The sequence below is a fragment of the Macaca mulatta genome, chromosome 7 (assembly GCF_049350105.2).
Source record: "Macaca mulatta isolate MMU2019108-1 chromosome 7, T2T-MMU8v2.0, whole genome shotgun sequence".
Lineage (NCBI taxonomy): Eukaryota > Metazoa > Chordata > Mammalia > Primates > Cercopithecidae > Macaca > Macaca mulatta.
The window spans coordinates 22,971,755-22,996,830 of record NC_133412.1 but is presented as its reverse complement, the minus strand read 5'-3'; the positions used below and the strand labels follow the sequence as shown (position 1 = coordinate 22,996,830).

Genomic DNA, 25,076 nt, shown 5'->3' with positions numbered 1-25,076 from the left:
CAAAAACTAGCCAGGTGTGGTGGTGGGTGCCTGTAATCTCAGCTACTTGGGAGGCTGAGGAAGGAGAATAGCTTGAACCTGGGAGACAGAGGTTGCAGTGAGCTAAGACTGTGCCACTGCACTCCAGCCCAGGCAACAAGAGTGAAATTCTGTCCCCCCACCAAAAAAATATATATATATACACACACACACATTATATATATATACATAATATAAATAATATACATATATACATAAATATGATGAAGCAAATGTCACAAAATATTAATAATTGGTTAATACCTGAAAGGTATATGAGTATTATAATTTATTTCAAATTTGTATAGGTTTGAGATTTTTTTAAATAAAAAGTTGGGAGGAAGTTAACATGAATAATGAAAAAGACATTCAGTGAGTTTCCTAGATAGTCTACCTTGAGGTTGAAATAGTCAGCAAAAGCACCACAATCTGTTCCACAGGTGTCTCATTCACAGAAAACACTACTGTACTGGAGGTCTTGTGTTTTATAGCATCCAGAAAAGACAGTCCTGTCAGTAGAGGACAGAATCTAAAAGGCAATTCTCCCCATCACTGCTGGTGCAGAACATCGAGGTGAAGAATTTAGTTTTCCAGGCTGAGGCCTTAATCATGTACTACTCAGGACATGCTCCACTGTATTTGTCTTAACAGGACAATTTTCTGGTCTGCAAGTTTCATTGACTTGCATGTGTTTTCTGGGAAAACAAATGCTTCCCGAGCTTTATGGTGTTTCAGGCAGAAGAAAAATAGCCAACCTGCCGGATGGCAGAGGCAAAGAATACCAGGGATGCCAGTATGGCAGTATGAGAAGTAACAGAATTCAAGAGAGCTGGAAAAGTGATGCACTCCCTCTAAGTCCCCTTCTTCTGACAACAACCCCTCTGACCTAGAAAAGATAGATAAGATCATGCTATTCTGGGGCAAAACACTCAAAAGGCACTTTTTGCTTTCTATGACACTGGGTTCGTTGACAACTTGCTTCTGTCTTAGGAAGGTCAAAGTCATTTTTAGGACACAGAACTTTCTTCATTATTTGGAATGCTGTTGGTGCCAAGTCTTTTTTTTTTTTTTTTTGAGATGAAGCCTTGCTCTGTCATCCAGGCTGGAATGCAGTGGTGCGATCTTGGTTCACTGCAACCTCCACCTCCCAGATTCAAGCAATCTTCTGCCTCAGCCTCCTGAGTAGCTGGGATTGCAGGCGCCTGCCACATGCCTGACTAATTTTTGTATTTTTAGTAGAGATGGGGTTGCACCATGTTGGCCAGGCTGGTCTCAAACTCCTGGCCTCAAACGACCTGCCTGCCTGAGCATCCCAAAGTGCTGGGATTACAGGCAGGAACCACCATCTCTGGTCGATGCCAAGTTTTTGTTTTTGTTACAGTAGTGCCCCAAGGTGACATCTTTTTGAGAAAGAGAGAAATAGAGCTGGTTATTTTACCTACTGCAGCAGCGGTCTTTGACGTAGGAAGGTTGGTGCAGTCCCCAATCCCAAACACATTTGGGTACCTCTTGTGTTGCAGAGTTTCTTTATCCACATCCACCCAACCAGCAGCATCAGCCACAGGACTGGTCTTGAGGACATCTGGTGGGCCCATTGGTGGTGTGACATGAAGCATTTCATACTACACACAAGGAGAGAATTCACATTTTCATTTATTCAATATTTCCACAGCTCCACAAGCTCTCCCCTGACCTTCCTTACTCCATACACTGCGCTATGGCTGCACGAAGCATTATACAATCAGCACTTGTATCAGTCCACACCCTCTCCAAGATCTTATGTGTTCTCCTGGGGGATGGTGATAAGCTAAATAACCATTCTCTCAGTTGACATGATCTCCCCTTACAGAGACCAAGAGATCCCTGTGGCCACACACATAGGGGTACATGAGATATTGGAGTAAAGCTTACTAATAACTCTGAAAGAATCCACTGATGTTTTTATTAATACTAAAATAAAGGGGTGGTGTATTTCAGTTGCAGTCTCTCTGACCCTCAGCTGTCAACTTGTAAAGTTTAGCACCTCAGTGTTATTCTGTAAGGTGATGCTCAGCGTCCATTAAACTTGTAAAGGACGTGTTAGGAGCTGGTAAGAAAGCATCATTCCCAAATATGTGTCAACTTCAAAACACATAAAGGAAACTGTCAGAACACCAATTTAAGATGAAAAGGGGTGGTAAAAATATTAGCTAGCTCTTTGGAAAAGGAGCCAGGGGTCTGATTCAGTACTGGATTTACTTTTCAGTGCAGAAGGCAGAGGTGAATTTTTTTCCAAAACACCGTTATCAAAGCTACCCTTGGTAGTGGTGCACTGACCCATCCTAATCACTTTTCAGGGTTCATTTAATTTTTTTGTTTATGTAATATTCTTTCACATTTTGTAGTTGGTTCTTATTATGCTTTTTATTTATTTTTAACAAACTCCATCCAGCAACTTCATCAATTTGCTAGTGGGTGCAGTTAAGGACACACTGATTGAAATGTTCACGACATGTCATTAGGGTAAAAATGTAAGCGTTTCAAGACAATTCCAACCTTGTGAGATAGTCAATAGCCCTCCATTTCCATAAGGAGTCCAATGGTCCCATGCCCTCAGAAAGGCTCAGCAGTCACTGATGGCAATGGGAATTAGGAAGATGACTTGTACTTATTACAACTCTCAGACAAATATAAGCTTAATTAACCTCAGGGAAGGAGCACTGCAAATGGCTGCTGCTCATCTGCAGGATAATCTTGGGTGGAGGGTGGCTCTTGGGGACATGGGTCCCTGAGGCCAGGTCTGTTAATGAACATTAAAACTGAATGCATGTTTGCAGGATAATGGATGAAATGTCAACAACTATCATCCACCAAATTATTAATGCCCTGTCTGCATTTCTGCAGTCAACTAGAACTACTTTTGAGACAGTGTTTCATTCTGTTGCCAGACTGGAGGGGAGTGGCTTGATCATAGCTCACCATAACCTCTAACTACTGGGCTCAAGCAATCCTCCTGCCTCAGCCTCCTAAATACCTGGGACTACAGGCATGTACCACCACATCCAGCTAGTTTGTTGTTGTTGTTGTTGTTGTTGTTGTTGTTGTTTTTCTTTTAGTAGAGACTGAGTCTTGCTGTGTTGCCCAGGCTGGTCTCGAACTCCTGGGCTCAAGCAACCCACTTGTCTCAGCCTCTCAAAGTGCTGGGATTACAGATGCAAGCTACCATACCTGACCTAGAACTACATTTCTGAACTGAGGTCTAAACCTTACTAGCGTCATCTTGGTGGAGTTAATGTGTTTGAATTTCACAAGTACACATAAATTCCACACCTCTTTTCTAAAAGAAAAGCTAAATACTTTCACATAATCATCATAAAGGTATGGAGTTTGACCTAACACTCTACAAAAGAAGAAATACTAGGGTCTACTTTATGGATTTATTAGAAATTAATGGCCAGGTGCAGTGGCTCATGCCTGTAATCCCAACACTTTGGAGGCCAAGGTGGCCAGATGGCTTGAGCTCAGGAGTTCGAGACCAGCCTAGGTAATGTAGTGAAACCCCTCTCTACCAAAAATACAAAAAGTTAGCTGGGCGTGGTAGTACATGCCTGTTGTCCCAGCTCCTCAGGAGGTTGAGATAGGAGGATGGCTTGCTTGAGGCCGGGAGGTGGGGATCGTAGTGAGCCAAGATCAAACCACTACACTCCAGCCTGGGTGACAGAGCAAGATCCTGCCTCCAAAAGAAAAAAAAGAAAGAAAAAGAAATTAACACTGGGTCGGGTGTGGTGACTCACACCTGTAATTCCAACACTTTGGGAGGCCAAGGCAGGCAGATCACTTGAGCCCAGGAGTTTGAGACCAGCCTTGGCAACATAGTAAAACCCAGTCTTTACAAAAAATACAAAAATTACCCGTGCATGGTGGTGCATGCCTATAGACCCAGCTACTCAGGAGGCTGAGGTAGGAGGATTGCCTGAGCCTGGGAAGTAGAGGCTGCAGTGAGCCATGAGCCATGGTTGTCCACTGCACTCCAACCTGGGTGACAGAGTGAGACCCTGTCTCAAAAAGAGAGAGAGAGAGAGAGAGAGAGAGAGAGAGAGAGAGAGAGAGAAAGAAAGAAAGAAAGAAAGAAAGAAAGAAAGAAAGAAAGAAAGAAAGAAAGAAAGAGAAAGAAAGGAAGGGAAAGAAAGGGAAAGAAAGAAAGAAAGAAAGAGAAAGAAAGAAAGAAAAAAAAAAGAAAGAAAGAAAGAAAGAAAAGGAAGAAAGAGAAAGAAAGAAGGGAGGGAGGGAGGGAAACAAACATTGGCACTTAGTTGTAACTTGTTCATTATCCATCATTTATTTCTGTAACTATATAGGATAAATAACTTGGTTCTCCTTTGTTAACATACATAGTCCATTCAGTGTGGTGGTTTTCAAACTTTAATGTTTATTAGCAGCATTTGGGAGACTTGTGGAAAATACAGGTTCCCAGGCTGTACCATGCCGAGATCCCAATCTAGTAGATCTGGGTAAAGCACAGGAATCTATACTTTAACAAAATCTGCTAGTGATTCTGACATGTAAAATCTGTGGATCACATTCCTACAATCTCGAAGGAACAGGTTCATTTACAAAGAAAAATAGAATGCTATTACTTGGACAAGTCACTTCACCTCTTTGGTCTTTAATTTGCTTATCCATAAAGAAATGTACTAGACTAGACAATCTCCAAAGTCTCTTCTAGTTCTTGGACTCTGTGGTGTAAAACAAGTTTAGATTTGTTTAAACTTAGGGGACTGGGATCAATTCACAAGTTCTCTAATAAAGATTCAAAATTATAAACTTTGGGTTACATTTACTTTTTTTTTTTTTTTTTTTTTTTTTTTGAGACTGAGCTTCCATCTGTCACCCAGGCTGGAGTGCAGTTGCACAATCTCAGCTCACTGCAACCTCTGCCTCCCGGGTTCAAGCAATTCTCTGCCTCAGCCTCCCGAGTAGTTGGGATTACAGGCTCCCGCCACCACACCCGGCTAATTTTTGTATTTTCAGTAGAGACAGGGTTTCACCATCTTGGCCAGGCTGGTCTTAAAACTCCTGACCTTGTGATCCACCTGCCTGGGCCTCCCAAAGTGCTGGGATTACAGACGTGAGCCACCACACCTGGCACAATTCTTTCCATCAGTTGTTCTCAATCCTGGTTGAACATGAGAGTCATTAGGGGAATTTTTGAAATTTCCCATCCTCAATCTGTACCCCAAACCAATTAACTAAAACCTCTGGTAGGGAGACCAGGCATCAGCACATTTTAAAAGCTCCCTAATGTGTAGCCAGGGTTAAGAGCCACAGCTTTAAATCCTTCTGGTGGATTTTTTGAAATTCAGATTTTAAGAGTGGAACTAACTGTCTGACCTGAAATCCTATAATTCAAAAGGGACACAAATATCTTCTTTCATTACAAACTCTTTAGAAGAATAATAACCATTCATTTATCCACACCCCTACCTATAACCTCAGCTATCCAGAGGACAGTTGAGAACCAAAGTACTGACAAAATTAAGTTCATGCACTCAAGTTCATACACTTTGCTCATAAAAACTTGCTTCGGGCTCTCACTCATAGCCCATTTTAGTGAAAGCCCAACTTGGGCTCACTCAAATGGGCTCCTTTGTGAAGTAAAACTGAGCTCACTCATATGAGCTCTCACTCACAGCCCATTTGAGTGAGCCCATTTGAGGAGCAGCAATTTAAAAGAGCTAAAGCTGGAGGGACTGTCCAAAGTCACTTACAACTGCCTGACAGCCAGGAAGAAGGAAAACTACACAAAGGACACACATAAAAACAAAGAGCAGTAATTTGAGACCCTTCCATAAAGTGATAACTAGCTCCAAACATTCCGGTAGCCTCTTTGTGCATAACTACACAGGAGCTATTCAAAACGATGACCCTGAGCTGCTGCAGAGAGATGCTGGATGAGCCTGGGACAACCTGTGACACCAGAAAGTAAAGGAAGTGCCCAAACACATGATGGGGCACAAGAGCCAGCTGGAAGGGGCACCCACTGACCAAATCCAGAACAATTTGAGCACCAAAATAATTAAAAACAATAATGAATGATACACCATCGGAAAAAAAAAAGGAACCCATGAGTTCATACCAATAGTAAATTAACTAAGAGAGAAGCAAAGACTCTTGCTGAAAGAATGCCAAGAGCTTGCTGGCAAATGTGCAGGAAATATTACGGTTAGAAAATCATCATTTTGCAGCCACCCAGAGTAAAGATTTGATTAGGCAAGGATCATCAATGGATGCTAACTCTAGTGGGGAGACTTGAACGAGTAGATTATGTGCATGGTTTTAAAGTGTCTTCCCAGACTTCTTATTAGTAGCAAGGGAGAAAACAAATTGCAATTATTCAATGGAAAAACTGGACCACATCTTGTCTGCTGATCAAAATTAACATCACCAATGAAGGGCAGATGAACATTGTATGCTTGCAAATGTGATACCTTAGAAGGGCACAATGCTTTCGCGAATGTTCCAGTCTAAAAAACAGAGCCTGAGGCCGGACGCAATGGCTCATGCCTGTAATCCCAGCATCAGGAGGCCGAGCAGGCGGATGGTTTGCAATCAGGAGTTTGAGACCAGCCTGGCCAACATGGTGAAACCCTGTCACTACTAAAAATAAAAATAAAAAAATTAGCCAGGCATGGTAGTGCACACCTGTAGTCCCAGCTACTCCTGAGGCTGAGGCAGGAGAATCACTTGAACCTGGGAAGCAGAGGCTGCAGTGAGCTGAGATTGTGCCACTGCACTCCAGCCTGGGTAACACAGCAAGACTTTGTCTCAAAAATAAATAAATAAATAGCAGAGCCTGAAACTAATCACAAGAAAACATAGACAAACCCAAAATGAGGAACATTCTACTGAAAGAAAAGCGGTGGCAAGAGGGCTGTATTATTTCAAAATATCAACATCATAGAAGACAAAGAAAAGCTATAGAAATGTCCCAGATTAAAGGAGGCTAAATAGACCTCACAATTGAATGCAGTACCTGACTGTAGCCTGAGTCCTGCACTGGAGGAAAAAATGCTATAAACACAGTTGGGCCACTCAACTAAACTGGAATACAAATAGTAAGTTAAAAACTTGTATCTGTGCTAAATTTACTGAGTTGATAATTGTACTGTGGTTATGTAAGAGAACACTCCTATTTTAGAAAATTAACACTAAAGTATTTGGGGCTAAAGAGACCTGATGCATGATATATGTAAATTTCCTTTGGAAAAACTAGATATGGATGGATGGATGGATGGATGGATGGATGGATGGATAGATGGATGGATGACAGAAAGATATAGATAGACAAAGACAGAAGAAAGAAAGAAAGAAAGAAAGAAAGAAAGAAAGAAAGAAAGAAAGAAGAAAGAAAGAGAGAAAGAAAGAAAGAGAGAAAGAAAGAAAGAGAGAAAGAAAGAAAAGAGAGAGAAAGGAAGGAAGGAAGGAAATCAAATGATAAAGCTAAAGCAAATGGGGTAAAATTCTATAAGTGAATCTAGGTAAAAGCTACATACAATTTTCTTTGTACTATTTTTATTTTGCAACTTCTCTAAGTGAGATTCTTTCTTTTTTTTTTTTTTTTTTTTTTTTTTTTTTGAGATGGAGTCTCACTCTGTCGCCCAGGCTGGAGTGCGGTGGCACAATCTCGGCTCACTGCAGCCTCTGCCTCCTGGGTTCCAGCGATTCTCCTGCCTCAGCCTCCTGGGTAGCTGAGATTACAGGGACGTGCCACCACACCCAGCTAATTTTTGTATTTTTAGTAGAGATGGGGCTTCACCATGTTGGCCAGGCTGGTCTCGAACCCCTGACCACAAGTGATCCGCCTGCCTCAGCCTCCCAAAGTGCTAGAATTATAAGCAAGAGCCACAGTGCCTGGCCTGAGATTATTTCCAACCAAAAGTTTTTTAAATTATGACCCTGAATCATCAGTAACATTTCAAGTGATATTTAGTACACTATTTTAAAAAGGAAAGATGTATCAATAAGTTTTAGGAAGAGCAGAGCTAAAAAGCTTAAAATTTGAAGTTTTGAAGTTTCAAAGAAGTCTAGTCTTTGGTTCACTTCAAAATTCCTTTTTATGGAACCCTTCATTTCTTGAAAACTTCTGAATGAATAAAATGTGACTCTGTAACATTTTCTCATCGCCAACAGCTTTTGCCAAAATGATGTAAACAAATATTCTTCCATGCATGCTTCTCCAGATGCTTTTACATCTTGTTCTTAACCTCATAACACCTCCAGAAAGTACTATTCCCTCTTCACAGAAGAAGAAACTCAGACACCAAGACCAACCCCATGCAACAAAGGCCAAATCTTTCCAAGAAGCATGGTAGCTCTGGCCAGATCCTTCAAGGGGAAATATTTTTATATTTTTAAAGATAGCCTCTTCCACAGGTGAAAGACATCCCTGTTGTTCTTTTTTCTTTTTTTTTTTTTTTTTTTTTTTTTTTGAAATGCAGTGTCGCTCTGTTGCCCAAGCTGGAGTGCAATAGCATGATCTCGGCTCACTGCAACCTCCACTTCCTGGCTTCAAGCGATTCTCCTGCCTCAACCTCCCCAGTAGCTGGGACTACAGGCACCCACCATCACGCCCAGCTAATTTTCGTATTTTTAGTAGAAACAGGGTTTCACCATGTTGGCCAGCCTGGTCTCGAACTCCTGACTTCAAGTGATCCACCTGCCTTGGCCTTCCAAAGTGCTGGGATTACAGGCGTGGGCCACCATGCCCAGCCAATCCCTGTTTTCTTGAACTACCCACAGGGTTACTTCCTGCTCACAAGCAGGACTGTTTCTCACATGCTGCCAATTGAGACAATCACCAGGTCTTGCATGCGAGGAAGCCCTCCCTTACCTCTAAGCAGTAACCGAAGTTGTGGAATATTTTTGGCTACCTCAAGTCACTCGATGCCAGGAAAAGTTGAGTCAAAGGAATAGGACAAAAATTCCCTTGGCACCAGTTAAAAACACCTTCTCACCTCCCACTGACACAGCCTCTTACATCTTTCTCTTCCCCACCCATTTTGGCCTACTTTCTTGCCCTATCACTTCCCTAAGATGCTCATTTCACCCGGTCTTCCCCAGCACACAATGATGGCAGACAGGGTGGTGCGAGCCCCCATGTGTCTATGGCACGTTTCAGGAGACAACGCTGCAGACTGACAGCTTAGCCTCACCACTCACTGTAATCACTTGGGTCTCTCCAGGTTTGTCCAGGTTCTCGAATACAGCCTCTTGTTTATCGGCTCGGACTTCAGTGAGGTTTTGCTTGTAGTTAACAGTGAGGTTCCGCTCCCGGATGATCTCCTGCAGGGCATCTGCATACTTCTTAACCCCAAAAATGGCTCCAAGAGAAGTATTGAAAATGATATTGGCCTTGGATCGCTTCCCTGTCTGAGAAAAAAAAAAAACCATTAACACCAAAGCATGACTCCAGCTGCCTTCTTTTAAAAAAAAAAAAAATCTAGACAAGAATTAAAACCCTCAGCAGAGACTTGGCTAGTTTTTGCCACCATTATGTCCTGGCAGGGCAACGGGTAGACCAATCCACTGCCTCCTCCTTACGTTCTGCCCATGACATACAACTAAGTATACACTTGAGTTGGGGGCTGAGGTGGGCACTATTCAGCTGAAGGCCAGAGGTGAAGGTTAGGTCCAGGTCAAGATAGAATAGAGCAGAATGGAATGTTTATTCATATGTTCATCTATTCATTCACTCAATAAATATTTAACAAAGTTCTAGAGTTGGCCAGATACTATCCTAGGTGCTGAGGGAACAGCAGTGAGCAAAACTGAGTTCCAGCCAGGCGCAGTGCCTCACACCTGTAATCCTAGCATTTTGGGAGGCCGAGGTGGGCAGACCACCTGAGGTCAGGAGTTCCAGACCAAACTGGCCAACATGGTTCAAGATCAGCCTGTCTCTACTAAAAATACAAAAATTAGCTGGGCGTGGTGGCAGGTGCCTGTAATCTCAGCTACTCAGGAGGCTGAGGCAGGAGAATCGCTTGAACCCCAGAAGCAGAGTTTGCAGTGAGCTGAGATCGCACCATTGCACTCCAGCCTGGGTGACAGAGCAAAACTCTGTCTCAAAAAATAAAACTAAACTAAAAAGCAACAACAACAAAACCTTGATTTCCTACCTTCTTGATATTGTTCAGAGAGGCCAATATTCTCCCAAATGCCGAAGATCTTATGGTACACAAAAGAGAACTTTCCTCTTAGGTCATCCAAGACTTGGGAGAAAAGAATTACACAAAGGAAGTTTCCAGGATGGAAGAAACAGCTAGTTTCTTATTCTTTCCTTTGCTTGGCTCCTTTCAGGACTTGCTCACCCGGATCTCACCATTTGAAGAAGTTAGGTGAGTAAGTGCCTCAAAAGGTTATGCCAACCCCTTAGGACCCAGGATGAACTTTCTTGGAGTCAGAAATGATTACTGGAACTGTCTTTAATTCTCTACCTCACAGGGCTGTTGCAGTTTAAAGAATTCAGGGGATGGTCTTGCCCAGTCCCAGCCTCCACGCACACATTCAACCACTCCCCAGCCCATTCTTCCCCACCCTTCTTCCTGTGTGTTCCCGTACATGACTATGGGCTGCTTGGAACCCTGCCACGGTCTCAAGCCAAACCACACTTTGATAAACTAAATGTCACACCCCAGGCAAGAGCAGGGAGGGCAAGAGCAGCTTCCCTCACAAGATTAAGCCAGGTGTACTGGAGCTGCAGACACCTGCTCTTACACAGAGAGCATTTGGAGAATGCTGAGAAAGTCTCTTCCTGCCCAAATATCTCTTTCCATGAAGGTTTAAAGTTACATGAGAACATTTTTTTGCTTTCAAAGTTGGCATTTTGCCTATCCTTTTTTTAAATGTATACCCAAAGGACAGAAAATATTCATCAGCTTAAGCTTGAGTGGAAGTAGTTGATAGCATTATGGATAAAAATGAACAATCTGCAACTCATTGTCTAACTATATGGAAATATTTAAACAATCTCTCCAGTAGACTTTTTTTTTTGAAGACGGAGTTTCGCTTTTGTTGCCCAGGCTGGAGTGTGATGGCCCGATCTGGGCTCACCACAACCTCCACCTCCCAGGTTCAAGCAATTCTCCTGCCTCAGCCTCCCAAGTAGCTGGAATTACAGGCATGTACCACCACGCTCAGCTAATTTTTTTTGTATTTTTAGTAGAGATGGGATTTCTCCATGTTGGTCAGGCTGGTCTTGAACTCCCAACCTCAGGTGATCCACCCACCTCGGCATCCCAAAGTGCTGGGATTACAAGTGTGAGCCACTACACCCAGCATCCAGTAGACTTGTACACACATATTTTAAAAGTATGTAACAAAGACTATTTAATATTACATAATACATCTAAATTTTTCATGTACACTATGACTGTAACCCTATTTAAGTATACAGAAAAGAAGCTAGAAAGCCATGTCAAATTGAAAACTGCAGCTTTATTAAAGCAATTGGGTCATGAGTGATTTTCTCCTCTTTTCTATTTTATAAACTTCCAGTTATCTAATTTTGTACATATGTAACAAAAATGTAGAGATAAAAAAGGGATTACGATAGAGATAAAATGGAATTCCTGCAATGAGTGAATGAGCACCGTCTTCCCTGCTCATCTCTGTCCCCGGAAAGGAAGCACACCTTCCTGAAGTAGGCTTCTGATAAATACATGATCTTCTGGGGGGCTCCAGCACACTTCACTGGAGTATTTGGGAAGGTGAAGATGGCATTGCCCTCCTTGAAGTCCTGCAGAGCTTTCCATGTCTTCTCTACAGTCTTAACTGAATAATTCGACCCTATTTTGGGATGAGCAAAACCTTCAGGTAGGCCTTTAATCTGCAACAAAGTACACAAAAATCATTTTAAACAAAAGTGCCAATGTCCTTAGAGTCCTTGTTCTTTGCCATTTCTACAGCCTTTCAAATATTTCAGTACTATGATTATCCACCAGTACCCACATGCCTACAGCAGGCAGGTGGGTGAGGGTTCCAAGACCAGAGCTGTGGCACCTGCAGTCACCTGTCAAACTGCAGCATGGGCTCAGCTCAGAGGAACCCTCCAACTCCCTGGCCTTGAGAACATAATTTGAATACAACTTTTCCCACCATCAGAGTGAGGACAAGACGCCAGCCAGCCATCCTTTTAGGAGAACCAGTTGACTTACTGGAAAGAACAATTGGCAGGACCAAGAGCCATTTATATCGTCAAGAATTTAAATCACCCTTTATCAGGTTGTACCAGACCAAACTCTAGGTAAAGGCATAAAGCCAGGTACCTACAAACATGGACTTTAGGATCCCACATGCCAGTCTGAGTCCTGGCTCTTCCACTTACCAGCATTGTGACCCTGCATAAATTACGTAATACTTCTAAGCCAGTAGGTCTCCGAGTGTGGTGCTCAGACCAGCAACACAAGCACCACCTGGGAACTTGCTAGAAATGCGGATTATCAGGCCCCACCCTAGACCTACTGAATCAGAAACTCTGGGAGCAGGCCCAGCAATCTGTGTTCGAACAGGCCCTCCAGGTGATTCAGATGCACACTCAGGTTTGAGAATCTTAACGTTCACCATCTGTGAAATAGGGATAAGGTATCTGCTTCAGAGGGTTGTGGGCAGAAGCAAACGAGGCCATGCATGTAAAGGACACATGCACATGGCAAATATCCTGTAAATGTTAGCTGATTATTGCCAGTAAGATCAACTAGATACCTATTATAAATGTTAGAAGGCTCATAGAGTGCAATGAAGATGTCACCGACTCAATTAGAGACTTAAGCCCCAGTTCTTAGCAAGAACAGGTTCAACTTCAATCATCAAGAAACAGTCATCCAGCCAGGCGCCGTGGCTCATGCCTGTAATCCCAGCACTTTGGGAGGCCGAGGCAGGCAGATCACGAAGTCAGGAGATTGACACCATCCTGGCTGACACAGTGAAACCCCATCTCTACTAAAAATACAAAAAATTAGCTGGACGTAGTGGCGGGCACCTGTAGTCCCAGCTACTTGGGAGGGTGAGGCAGGAGAATGGCGCGAACTCGGGAGGCGGAGCTTGCAGTGAGCCAAGATGGTGCCACTGCACTCTAGCCTGGGCAACAGAGCGAGACTCCATCTCAAAAAAAAGAAAAAAGAAAAAAAGAAACAGTCATCAAGATGAGCCGGTCCTTCAGAGCCTCCCCAGGCCATTCTCTGGGACACCTCCAAAATTACTCCAGACACCCATCCCTGAGGTCTCAAGGAAACAAAGTCCTCTCATCTCCTCAGTGGCCTGGGTTCATTACTTATCCACACTCAATGTTAAAAGCAACTATTTCTTTGTTACTGTTCACCCCGTTCCAGTTAGATAGTAGTGACATTGGCAATCTCAATAATAATAACTCTATCATAAAATCACCTTGCATGTTAATGTTTTCAAAGTTTCAATCAATGCCAACACTGGACAGTCACTAGGTACCTCTGAGGGAGGCAGGGGAATATTATTAGCCCATAGAATGGATGGAGCCCTGCCCAGAATCTTAAAGAACCAGACACCAAGGCCTCTGCCCACCTGCCTGGGGGTCTTCCCACAGGACCGCCATACCTTCTAGTTCCCAAAGCAAATCTCATTATCCAAGAGATAAACAAGCAGTTGATGTCTTATCACCTTCATTATTTTTCCCTAGTTTTAAGAAAGTGTCGTTGATAGAAAAGGTGCCATAAAGTGGTGACCAAGCTCCTTTCAGGAAAACCTGTGTCAAAAACGGTGGTTTTGACCCCTCATCCAGTCAGAGTTGCTTCCCTGGGAATTCTGAAGCAGAGAGAGCTAGAGAGGAGGGGAGAGAGGAAAAGGGAGAATCGGGGAGAGAGGAAAAGAGAGAATCAGGAAGAGATGAGATGTGACTTCTCCTTTGGCTTCCAGCAACAGGCTATGCACTGGGGAGCTGTGGACTATCCTATCACAGAGAGTAGACTGGCAGGCAAGATGGCCTGCTGCAGAGACCCTGTGAAGCTGGCCTGAGAAAGAGGCCCAGAGAGATGGACAAAGAGACACTGCCTGAGTCCAACAGAACTCACAGTGGAGATCCAGTCCTGCCAGAGGCCCACCTACATTCCTGCCCTAGTGTTCCAGAAACATCTCAGTATTTTCATCAATGATCTCCAGTTTTTATGTACACCAACCTGAGTAGTTTCCTCGAATTTGCCATCAAAGAGTCCCAAGTAGCACAGCGACTATGGTTAAGTTACTACATTTCCTTAGCCTCAGTTTCCTATCTATTAAGTGAAGATAAAAATGCCTCCCTCAAAGTAATTGTAAAGAATCAATTTTTGATTCCTGGCTGGGTGCAGTGGCTCATGCCTGTAATCCCTGCACTTTGAGAGGCTGAGGCAGGTAGATCACTTGAGGCCAGGAGTTTGAGACCAGCCTGACCAACACAGTGAAACCCCGTCTCTACTAAAAAAAAAAAAAAATACAAAAATTAGCCAGGCGTGGTGGTGGGCACCTGTAATCCCAGCTACTCTGGAGGCTGAGGCAGGAGAATTGCTTTAACCTGGGAAATGGAAGTTGCAAGTGAACTGAGATCATGCCACTGCACTCCAGCCTAGGTGACAAAACTCCATCTCAAAATAAAAAAGAAACAACACTTGATTCCTAGCATGGTTCCTGGTATGTAATAGAGATTCCATAATAATAGCTACTTTTAAATTCTCTGTGACTTGGTTTGCTACGAGAGGCTGCTATGAACTCTGAGCACTGGCCTCTGCAGTCCTTCTCACATGACACTGGGACTTTGGAAAGACAGCACCATGGAGATGCATTGCCTTTGCTAGGTCAACACTGTGGGGGCTTTTTTTGGAAGGTATGCCCCTCTTGAAAGTAGTTGTAATAGGCACCTTTCTCCATATCGTCTACTTCATAGCTTGCCTGTCATTCTAACAGACTCATGGCCCATTGCACCATGACTCAAAGCCATCTTACAACATACACAACAACTTGTAGCTTCTCTGAACTTACCCACAACACATCCCAAGACATTCTCACTACCCTTCCTCTGGACATGTCACAGTTCAGGTTTCTTTACACAGAAGCACACTTCAAAGATGCTTACTGGGCCAACTCGGATGAAGCCCTTCACATTCCTGAAGCTTGTTACCCAGTTAGCACAGATGTTTCCTGTACTCCAACTATTTACCCGTGGTCCCCAACAAGCTTCTGGAAATGATAGTATTTACCGATTTACTCTGCTATGTTTTAGAAAAATAAGCTTGAATCTCACAACTTTCAGATAGCATCTGGCTCCCCAGCTCACTGAGAAGGGAGCTCTGAGGAACTTCTGGGTGGCATTTCCATTGCAGCGGTTACTTCACACTAAAACCCTGGCATCTACACAACAAAACCCAGATGGCCCTCCAGCAACTGAGGAGCTAACTGCTGGTGTTCCACCCCTTAAAGTCTGTTTTAAAATTTATAATCTAAACCCTCCTTCCAAAGTGGAATTTAATCTTCAATACAGCCAATTCAGTCCCACGTAGAAAGACAGGTTTCTTACAAATGTAAAAGAAAACTGCTGTTTTGCAGGAATTATCATTAAGGCATGAGCATGCTGAACTCTAATTAAAGCTTAAAGCTAGAACATATTATTATTGACAGAAACTTAGAGAAGACTTCCTTCAAACTATAAAAGGACTGCCAAGAAATAAAACCAGAAGAGATTTTCTTAGAACCCCTTTCTTGTCAAAATGAATACAATAAAGCAACTAAACGCAGCATTTGCTCTTGGCATAGATAAGCCAGCATAACACAGAAACAGTTTCACACAGTACCTTCTCATAGTGCAGCTGGATTCCGAGAGCAATAATAAGATATCGGTAGGAGATCTGTAACACAAAAAGACATTATTTTAGACCAGGACCCAAGAAGCAGCAGCTCAAGCACTGACTCAGGCCCCAGATGTGGTTCCGTGTGGTCTGCGGGAGGCAGGGAAATATTACTAGCCCACAGAACAGATGAGAAAACCAAAGCAGAACAAGGTTGGGAGTCCTGCTCAGGTTCTCATTTTTTAATCTGAATGTCCTGGGGCTGGGGGAGGTGGGCCGACAGGCCGGGAGGGATGCACGTCCACTCCCATCATGCCCTCTGCCATCTATGCCTCATACCTCACTGCTTCACAAGTATTCTGTAAGCTGCCTACATCCAGAAAGCTTGAGACAGCTATGTGTCTACACAGTGAGAGGCCACAGTTATTTGTACAGTGCTTGTATTAACACTTTTTCATATTGAGAGGTAAGAAAGGGCTTCCTAATCTTAAAAGACAATCCACTGTCTAAAATCTATGGGGCAGGCCAGGCACAGCGGCTCACACCTGTAATCCCAGCACCTTGGGAGGCCGAGGCAGGTGGATCACTTGAGCTCAGGAGTTGGAGACCAGCCTGGGCAACATGGCAAAACCCTGTTCTCTGCAAAAAATACAAAGATTACCCAGATGTGGTGGCATGCACCTGTAGTCTACAGGGGGGTTGAGGTGGGAGAATCGCTTGAGCCTGGGAGGTGGAGGTTGCAGTGAGAAGAGATCACACCACTGCACTCTAGCCTCGGTGATAGAGTGAGACCTGTCTCAAATATACATATAAATACATTATATGTTAAAAAACTAAAATCTATTGGGTAATATGTGAATCCCAAGCAAGTCTGACCTGTCATGTGGATTGGACCAATATCGTAATCGGGAGATTGCTCTTTTGAAGGTCATTGAAAGGCTATGACATAGTTCACCTGATCTTATTTAATGACCTGTATGGGGTGAAAAATGTCCCTTCTTCAAATGTGGGTATTGTATCCATAAGTAGCATGATGGAAATCTGGGTTTAGGACAAAGAGGAAGACAAGTTTAGGCCAAAAAGTGTAAGCAAAGTAGCCTTAAAGTACAAGAACTTGCCTGGAAAACTGGAGTTGAAGAATGATTGCAATGAGACTCAGGAGCCCAGAAAGAAGAAACAGGTGGTGATTACTACGATCCTGTACTAAATGGCGGAGAAGAGCAAGCAACCTGAGAGAATCATAGTTGGAGAGAGAGGACTCCAAGACCTGAGAGTGCTTGGCTCTGGCTGAGGAGCCAAGGGAAGTAACGTGCAGAATAGGTCCTGCCCTGGCATCCGGGAGCTTCAGCCCCAGGGGCACCTCCGCAGCAGGCTTTCCCATTATGACACGATCACCCTCACCACTGGCCCCTCCCAGGAGTTCCCCAGCACAGTGTGCATGAGGCTTCCTAGCACGTGTTCTCCCCACCACGATGGCCACTCCTAGAGGATAAGAGTTACGTCTTATTCCTTATATTCCTAGAATCTAGCACAGTCACTAAAGTGAGGAACTCTGTAATGTTTGTTGGGTGAATGGATAGATGAATGATTTCAGTTGCTTGTGAAAAATACAATTTCCCTAAGTGGATACATAATATAAGCATTTTCATCTGTATGTTTTCCCTATCCATAGAAAGATGATGTCTCGGCCAGGCACAGTGGCTCATGCTTGTAATCCCAGCATTTTGGGAGGCCGAGGTGGGTGGATCACGAGGTCAGGAGTTCGAGACCAGCCTGACCAACACAGTGAAACCCCGTCTCTACTCAAAGTACAAAAAATTAGCTGGGCATGGTGGCGGGCGCCTGTAATCCCAGTTACTCGGGAGGCTGAGGCAGACGTTTGCTTGAATCCAGGAGGTGGAGGTCACAGTGAGCCAAGATCGCGCCACTGTACTCCAGCATGGGCGACAGTGCGAGACTCTATCTCAAAAAAAAAAGAAAAGAAAAAAGAAAGAAAGATGATGTCTTGAAATTCCATCTTCTGCAGGAAAGGGCACTGGGCCCGTTAAGTGGCTGGCCAAACCGTGTTGAGCAATCCGGGCACGTTAGGTGAGAGCTAGCACGGCGTCTGGCAGTGATGATCTACAGGTGAAACACATGACCACTGCCAACAGAGGAGCTTTTGGTTTGTGCAGGCCACCACCAAGCATAATGCAACATAATATTGATTATGCTCTGTTTTATTCGAGCATAATATTCGTTATTTCTAAGGACTAAAACCACGCCAGCTTAAGATTATGGGGAAAAAAATCATTAAGAGAGAATAAACCCTCCATAGCAACAGAGCAAGAAAAAAACCTCAAGCCTTTTAAATGAGTTCAAGTTTTCAGGTTAGATGACCTGAACCCTCAGGAACAGCAAAAGATTATAGATAAGACTTTAGAGCAGTTATGCACAACAGTATAGACCTTGCCAGAAGGCTGAGTATCTGCAAGTATTCTCATATTACACAGGGGTCAGACGACGTAAATTCTGACATGAACGCCTTAGTAAATAGGCTATTAATCCTTTGCAAAAGTCTAGGCTCAACTACTAAATAGACATTTCATAGTACTTTTTTAAAAGATTAGCTGGGCATGGTAGTGTGTGCCTGTAAGTCCCAGCTTCTCGGGAGGCTGAGGCAGATCGTTTGAGCCCAAGAGTTCAAGTAACTTGAGCTGTGATCTCACCACTGCACTCCAGCCTGAGCAACAGAGCAAGGCTGAAGGGAGGGGAGGGAAGGGGAGGGAAGGGGAGGGGAGGGGAGGGGAGGGGAGGGAAGGGGAGGGGAGGGGAGGGAAGGGGAGGGGAGGGGAGGGAAGGGGAGGGGAGGGGAGGGAAGGGAGAAAGAGGGAGGAAGGAGACAAAGAGAGGAAGGAAGGGAAGGAGAAAGAAAGGAAGGAAGGAAGAAGGAAGGAAGGAAAGGAGGGAGGGAGGGAGGAGAAGGAAGAAAGAGGGGGAGGGGAGGAGAGGGGAGAGGAGAGGAGAGGAGGAGAGGAGGAGAGGAGAGGAAAACGAGCACCAACATAGGTTCACAGATGATAAGCCAGCTGCTTTCAATCAGCAATCCAGAACTGCTGGCATATAGTAGATACTCAGCAAATAAATCCTTTTCCTTTTCATGTATTCTTTTAAAAATAACAGCAACGTTTATCGAGCATTTGCTCTGTGCAAGGTGCTGTTCTAAGTGCTTCATGTGGTTTCATTCATGTAACACTCACAACTTCATAAGGTATCTAAGTACTATTATTATTTTACAAATGAAGAAACAGACACAATTTCCTCACAAATATTTACTAAGCACCTTCTATGTTCCAGATATTGTGCTAGGTCCTGGGCATAAAACAATGGACAAGAAAAATACACTTCCTGCCCCTCAGGAACTCCATCTAGTGCGTGAGATGGGCATTACCAGATAATGACACAAATAATTACTAAATCACAGAATGCTGTGATAGCACATCAAGGGGTAACCTGACCTAGTCTGGGAAGTCAAGGAAGCCTTGCCTGAAGGAGTCATATCGAAGCGAAAGATGAGTAGGAGATAGCTAGGGATAGAGGTGGAAATAGCATGTGCAAATGTCCGAGGGTAAGAAAAAGGCTGAGGCATTTGAGGAAATAAGAGGCCAGTGTGGCAGGAGTAGGAACAAGGGGAGAATAGAACTGGGTTAAGCCTGGAGAAGGAGCAACGGCCAGTCTACATGGGGCCTTGAGATGTGTTTCAGACAAACACACCCTTGGAACAGGGAAGAGTCAGAGACACACTGAGTCTGGGTTTCAGCAGTGCCTCCAGCTCAGTCTTTCACCAATAAGCTGGGAAAGTATAAACTAAGAATAGAATGGGCCGGGCACAGTGGCTCATGCCTGTAATCCCAACACTTTGGGAGGCCGACGTGGGTAGATCATCTGAGGTCAGGAGTTCGAGACCAGCCTGCCCAACATGGCGAAACCCTGTCTCTACTAAAAACACCAAAATTAGCTGGGCGTGGTGGCACACGCCTGTAATCCCAGCTACTCAGGAGGCTGGGGCAGGAGAATCACTTGAACCCTGGAGGCAGAGGTTGCAGTGAGCCAAGATCGCAGCACTGCACTCCAGCCTGGGAGACAGAGTGAGCCTCCATCTCAAAAAAAAAAAAAAAAAAAAAAAAAAAAAAACCAGAATGGAATGATTTGGTCAATTGAATAATATTTGCTAAAGAATATTGACTAATTTTATGCAATCTAAAAAAGCTCTCTAGCGACATGTTTGTTACAGAATTAAAACCTTGAACTTATATGAAACCACCTGTGAATAACAGGAAAAACTGCTAATGGAGTGAGAGTCATAAATCCAAAAGACCCAGATGGGTTGGGAGGATGAACTAAAACCAGCAGGATGATTTCTCACATGAGATGTCGAGTGTATTTCTGATTTCTGGATATGAAGTAGTTTTGCTTCATAAAATATTGGAAGAAAGTCCCACTACAGTGCACCAACTTCTCTAGCCCTAAAACAAGACACTACAGCTTTCCTAAGTGTCTAACCTTAGGAGTAATAGGTAGGACTCAGCAGTGAGAACACCTACGAGTGCCTGTCATTCCCAAGAGATGAGTAAAGTACCTGCTCCTTGAGATGAGCATGAACCCAACCACAGAGGGCTCCGAACTGCAGCTTGAAGGGGTCCAAACAATGAGGCAGGCCCTGCCGTAACAAAGAGATGCTGTGTGTGATATGAGAGAGGTCTCCTGGCCCTGTATGCAGAAGACTGGCAAGGTAAAAGAGCCACCAAGCTCAACCTTGTGAATTGAGAACAATCTTGACTGTAATTCAGTCCGGTCTTCTGGAGACATTGAGAAAAATTAAAGTTCTGAACTATTAACAGGGCAAAAGCCATATATAAAATCTTTAATTAAAATAAATATATATGCATATAGGTATTTGCTTATATATATTCATTCCTGCCTTTAGGTAAAATCAGTAACAACTGTACTTTTTCTGGATGGGGAAAGCCTGACTCGATTGTGGGTCGTATGAAAAGGGCCCAGATATTTGCACCGACCTCAAGCCCAGCATGAATCAGCACCATGGTAACTGTCACAAAAAAGGTAAATGCTAACTTAGGCAGCATGAGCTCCTGGGAGAGAATGGCTCCACTCTATTCCGGGCTGTTCTAGAAAGTTGCCTTCTCTTCCAGGCACCTCTTTCATGGGGCACTAACAAGCCAGATGGTGTTTAAAGCAGAATAAAGAGGGGGCTGGGGGGACCAGAAACCATGAAATGTGAGGAAGAATTGAGGGACATGAGGACAGGGGGGACACATCTACCTAAACAGAAAATTTATATAAAACGTAAGAGCCATCTTCAAATAGCTGAAGGGTTTCTCCACAGAAAAGAGAGAAGACATTCTTCTCTCTTCTTCATACACAACAGGACAAAACAAGGAATAAAAGTATTAAGAAAGGTATTAAGTGTATTAAAAGCAATAACATCCTGGGTGTCCAAGAAAGAATACAAAAAAGGTTACAGGAAGGTGGATTCTGGCTCAGTAAAGACAGAACTTTCATATAACCCACCTGTCTGAAAAAATGAAGTTAACTTATCAGAGAACTCCTTGGCCATGGACTATGTAAATACCAACCTATTTTAAATTCAATCCCCCACCTCCATGTGCCCCAATACCAGTTAGCTCCAAATCAGCTCTATTTTTTCCATGAATAACCATCATATTCTAACATAGTATATAAGTCTATTGTTGATTGTATGTTCTCACTGACTAGAATATAATATCCAGTTCAGTAAGAATTTTTGTCTGTTTTTGTTCACTCATGTATCCTTAATACCTAAAACTGCACCTGGCTTATAGTAGATGCTTAATAAATATTTGTAGAATGAATGAATGAATGGAGGCCAGAAAGCCAAGGATCATAAATGCTATATGGCAGGTACTCTTTTTTTTTGTTTTTGTGTTTGTTTGTTTGTTTGTTTCTTTTTTTGGAGACAGCTCTGTCACTCAAGATGGAGTGCGGTGGTGCACTCACGGCTCACCACAGCCTTGAACTCCTGGGCTCAAGTGATCCTCCCACCTTAGCCTCGCAAGTAGCCGGAAACACAGGCACACACACTACACCTAGCTAATTTATTAAATTTTTTTTTTTGTAGTGACAGGGTCTCACTATGTTGCCCAGGCTGGCCTCGACCTCGTGGGCTCAAGTGATCTTCCTACCTCAGCCTACCAAAGTGTTGGGGTTACAGGTGTGAACCACCATGCTCAGCCAAAGTAGGTTCTCTTGATCAGGGTCCAGGGAAAAGCTACAGAAAGTCTCTGAACTCCCTAAAAGCAAATGCAAAATCTGGTACATAGGTGCATTTTTCTAGAGAGGGCTTTCGTCTGGTACCCAGAAAGATCCATGACCTAAAAAAGCCTTAAGAATGCCTCAACAGGCTGGGCGCGATAGCTCACCCCTATAATCCCAACACTTTGGGAGACTGAGGCAGATGTATCACTTGAGGTCAGGAGTTCAAGCCAGCCCGGCCAACATGGTAAAACCCCATCTCTACCAAAAAGTACAAAAATTATCTGGGCATGGTGACACAAGCCTGTAATCCCAGCTACAGGGGAGGTAGAGGTGGGAGAATCACTTGAACCCAGGAGGTGGAGGTTGCAATGAGCCAAGATTGTGCCACTGCACACCAGCCTGGGCGACAAAGTGAGACCCTGTCTCAAAAAAAAAAAAAGAATGCCTCAGCAGATGAATCTCTGTTGGAGGGAAGGGTTGGACTTGAAAACATTTTAGGATCCTCACCAACTCTGATTCTACAATTCCGTGAAAATGCTGGAGTCTCCAGTTGAAGGGGGAAGAGGCAGAGGATTAAGACCAATAACACTCTGGGAGCCCCAAAACCACAGGAACCTGGAACAGGTCAGAGCACGGTGCTGCACTGCCTGCCCCTGTCCTGGGCTCAGCAGCAGGTGGGGGAAAGAAAGCTGCAGATGGCTTCCGAGCAGCCCTTCCACCATCCTGCTCTTATCACCTCAGTTAAACATGGGGCAGCCACTGCTGAAAAGCTTTGACCCCTGAGTGGTGAGAGTGGGTGACTTCTAAAAGGTGCTGAGCAGTTACGAGCCTCAAGCTGCAGCAACAATTCTCCTTAGCGCTGGCATGAACCTCAGAGTCACAGGATTCCCCTACAGTTCTGGCAGAGTGCCCCCTAGGGTGGCTGGATGGATACTTTCCAGTATCCTATTGCTCTGGGAGGCTAGGCATCAGGTAGAAAATCTGATTGCTTCAGAAAAAGAGAAAGAGGAAGGTGCTTGCTATTTTAACATGTAGCAACATATAAACAAATGGTTTGATAAACATTCAGGTGCCAGATACTATACTAAGCAATAGGGTACATGGTGGGTGTTCAACAAATACTTACCTTAGTTGTTTATTAACTCAATATCACTCAGTCCTTCCATCTATCCTCCACTTACCACATACCCTGCCATCTTGTGCAGTATTCAGCACACATACGTTCATGCACACTCATGCATATATACTGCTCTTTCAACACAAAGCTATCCAGTTTAAGATGGTTGCGTATTAATACAAGCCATCAGATTAACAAAAAATCCAAAGGCCCCAGTGGTTACCTGCTCGTCGTTGTCTGTGTGAATGCAGTTCTTGTCTGGGTTCAGCTCAGTCACTCTAGCTTTGATCCATTCCACACCAGACGGAATCACACTCGCCATGGGACGACCCGATGAGGACAATTGTTTGGCACCAGCACCCACCAGTGTCCAGATTGGCTGGTAGAAATGTCTCTGAGAAACAAAGTATTTGAAGATTTATTACAATTTGACACTGATCAAAAGGGTGTCATAGCTAACAGTATGAGCTAGATTCCCTCAGTTACTCCCTCCTGACTCTTAGAGCATTGTATGGAAAGGCCTCCACAAAGTTAGCTCCCTCTATTAGGCGTCTCCTATTATGGTAAGTTCTGAAGGACAGTCATTCAACACAAGAATCTTCCAAGATCATCAAAAAAGCTATAAACTATCTTTAGTGACCACTGCATTATTTATTGCTGAAAGTTGATTTGGTGTTTAATATGTACATGTTATATACACATGCATATCTACACATATATTATGGATACTTCATGTGAACAAATATTTTAAAAATTAAGCCCAGCAGCCTAAATATGGTCCCTCAGGAGCATGTAGAGACAGTGGTAAGCCTGGAAAGTTTACAGCCACTTCCAGGGGTCCTCTAAACTTCATTCACTTCCAACTGTGTTTCCCAAGCCCAGTGAGGGCTGTGTTTCCTGATCAGCCTTTCTTCTACTTTCTCAGACCCTCAGAGACTTTACACCCAAAGACAGTAAGTACTAGATCCTACTCCACAATGCAATGCATGCCCAAACTTTCACTATCTTCTGGAGTTTTCTTGCTTCAGATGGTCCATTCCTTTTTTTTTTTTTTTTTTTTTAAGACAATCTCACCCAGTCACCCAGGCTGGAGTGCAGTGGCATGATCTCAGCTCACTGCAACCTCCACCTCCTGGGTTCAGGTGATGCTTCTGCCTCAGCCTTCCGAGTAGCTGGGACTACAGGCATGTGCCACCACACCTGGCTAATTTTTGCATTTTTAGCAGAGAGGGGTTTCACCAGGTTGCCTAGGCTGGTCTTGAACTCCTGACCTCAGGTGATCTGCCTGCCTCAGCCTCCCAAAGTGCTGGGATTACAGGATGAACCACTGTGCCTGGCAACAGATAGTCCATTCTTGATCTAAGTTAGTTGTGAAAGTTCTGGACATGGGGCAAAGGGCAGATTTGTATAATGGCCTCTAAGAATTCCAATCCACTTAGAGTAGACCGTGGACCAAGAACTCTCAATATTGCCAAAATGCCTCAAAGTGGCGGGCCAGCACTGCCAAAACCCACAGAGAGGTGAAGAGGACACCAGGAATGACTCTGCAGTCTCCCTACAACCAATAATGTGATCCAAGAGGAGGAAGACAGTGGTCTCCATTTAAGAGAGCTCATCAATGGCCAGTCCATCTTGAACAGTAAGAGGAGCAAAAATACAAGCTCAGATTTTATTTTTAGACTATGAACATCAGCTCCAGCTATCACTAAACCAGACTCAGCAGGCAAAGTACCAAGCCTGGGGCTCTGGCAGCTCCTTCCAGAAATTCCTGCCCTGTACTTCCTCACAGGGCAAGACAAACTGGATTCTGGCCACCTGAATTGTGC

General features: G+C 43.9%; 1 protein-coding gene across 11 annotated transcripts in view; it reads right to left on the bottom strand.

The window, feature by feature from the left end:
- Nucleotides 1-25,076, bottom strand: part of SQOR (sulfide quinone oxidoreductase) — a 59,712-nt gene that overhangs the window by 6,701 nt on the left and 27,935 nt on the right. For 7 of the 11 annotated variants that reach the window (XM_077939347.1, XM_015142149.3, XM_028850878.2 and 4 more), the window contains exons 3-7: nt 23,474-23,644; nt 15,846-15,899; nt 11,687-11,881; nt 9,217-9,426; nt 1,457-1,640 (exon numbers count right to left, since the gene is read on the bottom strand). In XM_077939347.1, coding sequence (XP_077795473.1) covers nt 1,457-1,640; nt 9,217-9,426; nt 11,687-11,881; nt 15,846-15,899; nt 23,474-23,644 — 814 coding nt within the window. The remainder of the gene's footprint in view (nt 1-1,456; nt 1,641-9,216; nt 9,427-11,686; nt 11,882-15,845; nt 15,900-23,473; nt 23,645-25,076) is intronic. The other 4 variants (XM_077939350.1, XM_077939351.1, XM_077939348.1 and 1 more) reach the window with 1 other exon arrangement.